At 52.0% G+C, this 6,745-nt stretch overlaps 1 protein-coding gene across 2 annotated transcripts in view; it reads left to right on the plus strand.

The window, feature by feature from the left end:
- LOC127035256 (tubulin alpha-1A chain) overlaps positions 1–5,994 on the plus strand; it is a 19,347-nt gene extending 13,353 nt beyond the window's left edge. The window contains exons 2-4 of one of the 2 annotated variants that reach the window (XM_050924934.1): positions 2,540–2,762; positions 2,884–3,032; positions 4,784–5,993. In XM_050924934.1, the coding sequence (XP_050780891.1) occupies positions 2,540–2,762; positions 2,884–3,032; positions 4,784–5,761 (1,350 nt within the window). In that variant the 3' untranslated portion in view covers positions 5,762–5,993. Of the gene's footprint in view, positions 1–2,539; positions 2,763–2,883; positions 3,033–4,783 lie in introns of both variants that reach the window. The other variant, XM_050924935.1, reaches the window with a different exon arrangement.
- The last annotated feature ends 751 nt before the right edge of the window (positions 5,995–6,745 follow it).

Raw genomic sequence — 6,745 nt, forward strand, 5'->3', positions numbered from 1 at the left:
CTCATTGCAAATACCCCCCCACTTGGTGCTGCCCTAATTCCCGCCCAGACCCCACTGCAGCATCTCCCCCTGCACGCTCCTCATTGCAAATACCCCCCCCCCCCACCTGGTGCTGCCCTAATTCCGGCCCAGACCCCACTGCAGCTCCTGCAGCATCTCCCTCTGCAGGCTCCTCATTGCAAATACCCCCCCACCTGGTGCTGCCCTAATTCCCGCCCAGACCCCACTGCAGGTCTCCCCCTGCACACTCCACATTGCAAATCCCCCCCCCCCCCCGCCACTGTGCTGCCCTAATTCCGGCCCAGACCCCACTGCAGGTCTCCCCCTGCAGGCTCCTCATTGCAAATACCCCCCCACCTGGTGCTGCCCTAATTCCCGCCCAGACTCCACTGCAGGTCTCCCCCTGCACACTCCACATTGCAAATACCCCCCCCCCCGCCACTGTGCTGCCCTAATTCCGGCCCAGACCCCACTGCAGCTCCTGCAGCATCTCCCCCTGCACGCTCCTCATTGCGAATACCTTCCCCTCCCCCCACAGCAAACTAGGGCTGCCCTAATTCGTGCCCAGACTCCACTGCAGCTCCTGCAGGTCTCCCCCTGCACGCTCCTCATTGCAAATACCCCCCCCCCCCGCCACTGGGCTGCCCTAATTCCCGCCCAGACCCCACTGCAGCGTCTCCCGCTGCACACTCCTCATTGCAAATACCCCCCCACCTGGTGCTGCCCTAATTCCCGCCCAGACCCCACTGCAGCTCCTGCAGGTCTCCCCCTGCACGCTCCTCATTGCAAATACCTTCCCCTCCCCCCACAGCGAACTGGGGCTGCCCTAATTCCGCCCAGACCCCACTGCAGCTCCTGCAGCATCTCCCCCTGCAGGCTCCTCATTGCGAATACACCCCCCCCCCCGCCGCTGTGCTGCCCTAATTCCTGCCCAGACCCCACTGCAGCTCCTGCAGCATCTCCCCCTGCACGCTCCTCATTGCAAGTACCCCCCCCACCTGGTGCTGCCCTAATTCCCGCCCGGACCCCACTGCAGCTCCTGCAGCATCTCCCTGTGCATGCCCTGCATCAAGCCCTGTGCAGCTCCTTGGAGGGGAAAACCAAACCCCCCTCAAGGCTGGGTAAGCCTGTGGTTGTCCAGAAAAGCCAGTGCGTGGCTCAAAAGTACCCAGTGTTCCTGGGACCAAGTGTGGCGTTGAAGAGCCATCCCTGTAACCCCACCCATCCTTGCATCTCTTGCTAAAATAACCCCCTCCTGCTGCAGCTATTTGAAACGCTTGCTAAAGAGAAATGGCCACTGTGTTTGTGTATTTTCCAGAGGAAATGTAAGTGCTGCATTTGGGGGTCTTATTGAATGCTCCAAAAGCTGCAATTCCCTTGTCTTAGATTTGCTAAACTCCAAAAGATTCAGTTGCCTCTGACACAAGTGCCATCTGTCCCTCCTGATTCTTTGCAGAGGCGGATAGAGATGTGTTGGAGCAGGTGGTGTGTTCAGGAAGGGTGAGGCATGTGCTTTAGGAATGTAAGTGGATTGTAAGAGGGAGAGATGTAGGCTAAATCTAGATCTAGGCCTAGGTAATCCTAGGAGTGGGCACTGGTGTCAGATGTTCCTGCAGAGTAAATGTGTATGTCGGGGAGGAACAATTTGCTTAGACCTTTCCGCTTTGCAGATGCGGAAGCTGACTGCATCAGTTCTGTTTTTTGAGAGTGGGGGAGACATCAGCTGATGGCTTGCAGGTGGTGTGATTGCTGGTAAACCACTCAGAGGCTGGCTGCAGACAGGGCAGTTGCTGCTTTATGCTGAATTGTTCATTCATTTATAACTTTTTTTAACTAGACCACAGGGTGGAAAACTCCATTGCATATTTCCTCCTTCTCCTCTAAGACTATTCTTCCTGTGCCTTGAGAAATGTGATCATGACACGAGATGTAGCATTCTTTATTTAGCTAAATAAAGATTCCCTCCCTAAGCCAATGGAGGGGTAGGTGTGGGGAGGGAAAGTGGGCACATGCAGACCAGAATCTGGATGCAAAATGCTAATCCAATCCCAATGTGTGTCATAGGAAATCTGATCAGAGATTAGTTTGCTAACTACAGATCCAAAACTTACTCCGTCATGAACCCAGAAATTCAGAGGCCATGCTGTGACTCAAAAGATCTCCTGAAGCACTGACGGTTTGCTACTGGAGATTGGGCCAAAGGCCCTGATACCATGATCTATAGACATTGAAGGTGAATAAACAATACTATTCCTGCCTCGTGACTGGGGAAAACAGGGCACAGAGCTTGCAATTGGGGGAACTGATCCCCTCATTCCCAGTGCGGTGCCATGCCCGTCCATTGGACCACATCACCCTGTTCCCTTGTGTCACACAGATGGATGCTGCCCTTTTAATACAGCGAGAGGAGGCCTTTGTTCCAAAGGGCATGGTCTGACCCAGAGCAATGAGGTACTTGGGAGTAATGGTTCAGGGACACTGTAGACACTGATTATAATGCAGTCATGTCACTAACTGGTTCCCTCCCTTTCTTCCACAGCGTGAGTGCATCTCTATCCACGTTGGCCAGGCTGGTGTCCAGATCGGCAATGCCTGCTGGGAGCTCTACTGCCTGGAACATGGGATCCAGCCTGATGGCCAGATGCCCAGTGACAAGACCATCGGTGGAGGAGACGACTCCTTCAACACCTTCTTCAGTGAGACGGGCGCTGGCAAGCACGTCCCCAGAGCCGTCTTTGTGGACTTGGAGCCAACGGTCATAGGTGAGTAAGCAAAGCCATCATCTGACTGCTTTCTGGGCTCCCCTGCAAACTCATGTGCCTACAGCAGACAGCTGCTGTGCATGGGTGGCGGGGAGACAAACTCTGCCTTTCCTCTCCCCAGATGAAGTGCGCACCGGGACGTACCGCCAGCTCTTCCATCCCGAGCAGCTCATCACCGGCAAGGAAGATGCTGCCAACAACTATGCCCGTGGGCACTACACCATTGGGAAAGAAATCATCGACCTGGTTCTTGACAGGATCCGCAAGCTGGTAAATACTGCTCATCTGAGGGGTTTCGTTCGGTGTCTTTATTGGTGTGTGGTGCGGAAGCGAGAAATCTTCAATCTGTAGTACCCCTCGCTCTGTTTACACTTGTGGGAACAGCTGCCATACCAGAAGAGTCTAGAGACGTGCACTTGTCATCCAGCAGCTGGTTCTTCTTTCTTGGCATGTTAGAGATCTGTATTAGTCCAAGCTGGGTGTGGCTCTGAAGGAATGTCACGCTGTGGGTACTTGGATGTTTATATTTGGTGGACACCTGTACCTTTGAGCTCAGGGATGTCTGATTCTAGGGCCACTCCGTATATTTGTGCCTTACTCATGAGCTGTAGAATATTCTTTCATTAGAATAATGTTCCAATCCTCATGGCTGTAAAGTTGACCTTCCACATATGGGACTGTAAACCAATGCAAGGCAGTGCCTGCCTATATGTCTGCAGACAGCTGGAATGGCAGTTCTGAGACCTGAAAAATCCTCCTCCCCCAACACAGATGCTTCTACCAACCTCTCACTGGGTGGTCACTCAAACTTAATAGTAACATTTTACCTGTCAACTACTCTGCATTCCTGAGCATTTTGATAGGCTAGGGCATGGCATGGGAGTGACCCAGGCTGGGAGCTGGTGCAGGCAAGGAGAGTGCAGAGGAGAGGTAATTTAGGATGGGGGGAATCAGCAGCGCTAAACAGAGCACATCCTCCCCACTGATATTCAGAGTGCAGTGAATATTGAGCAAATAACTAGAATCCTAATTACTGCATACAAGAAACGTGCTACCCTTGGTCTCTGCAAATCTCCCCTTGACACAAGTCCTTTACCTATACAACTGGAATCTGGCCCCCTCAAAAGGGGTCTGCCTGCTGTCCTTGCACCTGTATGTCTAATGGGAGGGAGAAGTGGTGACCCTGGGTGTTGCTTGCATTTAGAGAGCTTGACCCCCCTTTCTAGGGTATCTGATCTGCTTGAAAGACCTTGTCTCTCGTGTAAAGAGGAAGGAGGTGGGCGGCAGCTAATGATGCTGCCCTAGAAAGGGCTTTGAACAATGTGGGGCTGAGGGAGTCTAGTGCAGCCTGTGGAGTTAGACATGTGCAATAATTATACTTCAGCCTCTTCCTCCTTTCTGGAGAATGGAATTTGCTGGCTCCCCTCCAGCAGCAGGGCACTGGGTATTACTCAGTATGGAAAAGGAGGCGTCTTACGGAATTGGAGGGAGTAGCTTTGCCTTCCACCATGTCTTAGGGTGAGCCTTCTATGGGGTGGGAATTTCCACCTGGGAGGTGCCACCAAAGAGGGGCAATATGGCCTCTGATACTGCAAGTCTGGGATGTAGGGGGTCTGAACAGAGGCACAGTGGGATCCCTGTCAGTATTTTATGATAGGGCTCCATCTAGGGAGGAATGATTGACAGTTAAGTGTGATGGATCCATATTAGAGGGAACTCTCACCAAAGCCAGTCTGTCGGGAGCTTTCTGCCCCTGGCATAAAAGGGACAGACATGTGCATTTAACTGACTGGGGACTAACTAGAGCCTGTCCTGCCGCACAGATTTAAACTGTACTGGGGGTGAGGGAAGTGGACACTTTGTCTCTAGCCTCAAGCCCGACATTCAGACATCTCTTCAGTGGAAGAAAATTGTCAGTGGTGTGGGATGGAAGACTCTGCTTGTCTCATGTTCTAGGTAGCATGTATTTGTAGCACAACTTATACTAAATTCCTCTTGCTTTTCTTTCCACTTTCTTCTAGGCCGACCAGTGCACAGGTCTCCAGGGCTTCCTGGTCTTCCACAGCTTTGGAGGTGGCACTGGTTCTGGGTTCACCTCCCTGCTGATGGAGCGTCTCTCCGTTGACTATGGCAAGAAGTCCAAGCTGGAGTTCTCCATCTACCCTGCTCCTCAGGTCTCCACCGCGGTGGTGGAGCCCTACAACTCCATCCTGACCACCCACACCACCCTAGAGCACTCGGACTGTGCCTTCATGGTAGACAACGAGGCCATCTATGACATCTGCCGCAGGAACCTGGACATCGAGCGCCCCACCTACACCAACCTGAACCGCCTTATTAGCCAGATCGTGTCCTCCATCACCGCCTCCCTCCGATTTGATGGTGCCCTGAATGTAGATCTGACAGAGTTCCAGACCAACTTGGTGCCCTATCCCCGTATCCATTTCCCTCTGGCCACCTATGCCCCGGTCATCTCTGCTGAGAAAGCTTACCATGAGCAGCTTTCTGTAGCAGAGATCACAAATGCTTGCTTTGAGCCAGCCAACCAGATGGTGAAATGTGACCCTCGCCATGGGAAATACATGGCCTGTTGCCTGTTGTACCGTGGGGACGTGGTTCCCAAAGATGTCAATGCTGCTATTGCCACCATCAAAACCAAGCGCAGCATCCAGTTTGTGGACTGGTGCCCAACTGGCTTTAAGGTTGGTATCAACTACCAGCCTCCCACTGTGGTTCCTGGCGGTGACCTGGCCAAGGTGCAGCGGGCCGTGTGCATGCTGAGCAACACCACAGCCATAGCTGAGGCCTGGGCTCGTCTGGACCACAAGTTTGACCTGATGTATGCCAAGCGTGCCTTTGTTCACTGGTACGTAGGGGAGGGGATGGAGGAAGGCGAGTTCTCGGAGGCGCGGGAGGACATGGCTGCCCTAGAGAAGGATTATGAAGAGGTTGGTGTGGATTCTATTGAAGGGGAGGGTGAAGAGGAAGGGGAGGAATAGATTAACCCTCTTAAATCCCTGCAGCATGTCCTGTGTCCACAAAACTTCATCTTAAAACACTTAGCTTACTTGTTAACTAGGGAAGGGATGGATGGTACCACACTGGTATGAAGGAGTCTTTAAGGAGTACAGCAATCTGACTAGTTCCCACTGTTTCAAAATTGATCATGTCAGTTTTCCATTTGTCTTTGTAAGCATATCATGTCTGAAATAAAAAAAGCTTTAAAAAAAAGATTGCTGTGTCTAATACAAATGGATCATATGTCCCAGAGTGCATGTGGAGTCCAAACTGCAGGCTCACAGATCCGCTGTTCCAAGCTGCAGTGAACACCTGGCCAGTTCCTTCCCTAATGCTTCTGTCCTTCAATTTTAGCCTCCGAGGACTAAACACAAGCTCGGTGGCAGGCATGTGCCTCCTGCCCCTCATTCCACTGAATGAGGATCTCTTCTTCCCTTCTTTAACCTGACCTTCTGCCAGAGCTCTCATGCTGCTTAAAACAAGCATGGATGGTAAAGGAGTGCTCAGCTGGCTGCTTTCCTGCTCTGCAGGTACTGTGCCTGGCAAGCTAAAAACATGAACGCAAGACTCTACGTTGTGAACAACAGCCTTCACGTACTCACTTGTGGCATGAAAGGAACCAGGTGGAATCGTTCATAATGGAAAGCTAGGATTTACTAGGCAACATCCTGCCTGCTGGATCCTGGTGTATGTGTAAGGTCTAGTCAGGTGCCTGATAATATGCTTCTGGCTGACCAGCCCTTTGAGAGTCGCACAGCTAGTTACAAGTTTCACAGACCTGTGTACTGAACACTGGGATGGAAGATGCTCTTAAAGCAGACTATGCATTGAGCACTTGCAGTAACCATGCAGACAGAGCTCCAGCAGCATTTTGAATAAACCAGATTTTGAAATGACACTGGGCCTCTCACCATAGTCATGGCAGTTGTTCAACTGAGTAAAGACTCACAATTTCAGCCTCAGGC

This window comes from Gopherus flavomarginatus, chromosome 16 (genome assembly GCF_025201925.1).
Source record: "Gopherus flavomarginatus isolate rGopFla2 chromosome 16, rGopFla2.mat.asm, whole genome shotgun sequence".
Lineage (NCBI taxonomy): Eukaryota > Metazoa > Chordata > Testudines > Testudinidae > Gopherus > Gopherus flavomarginatus.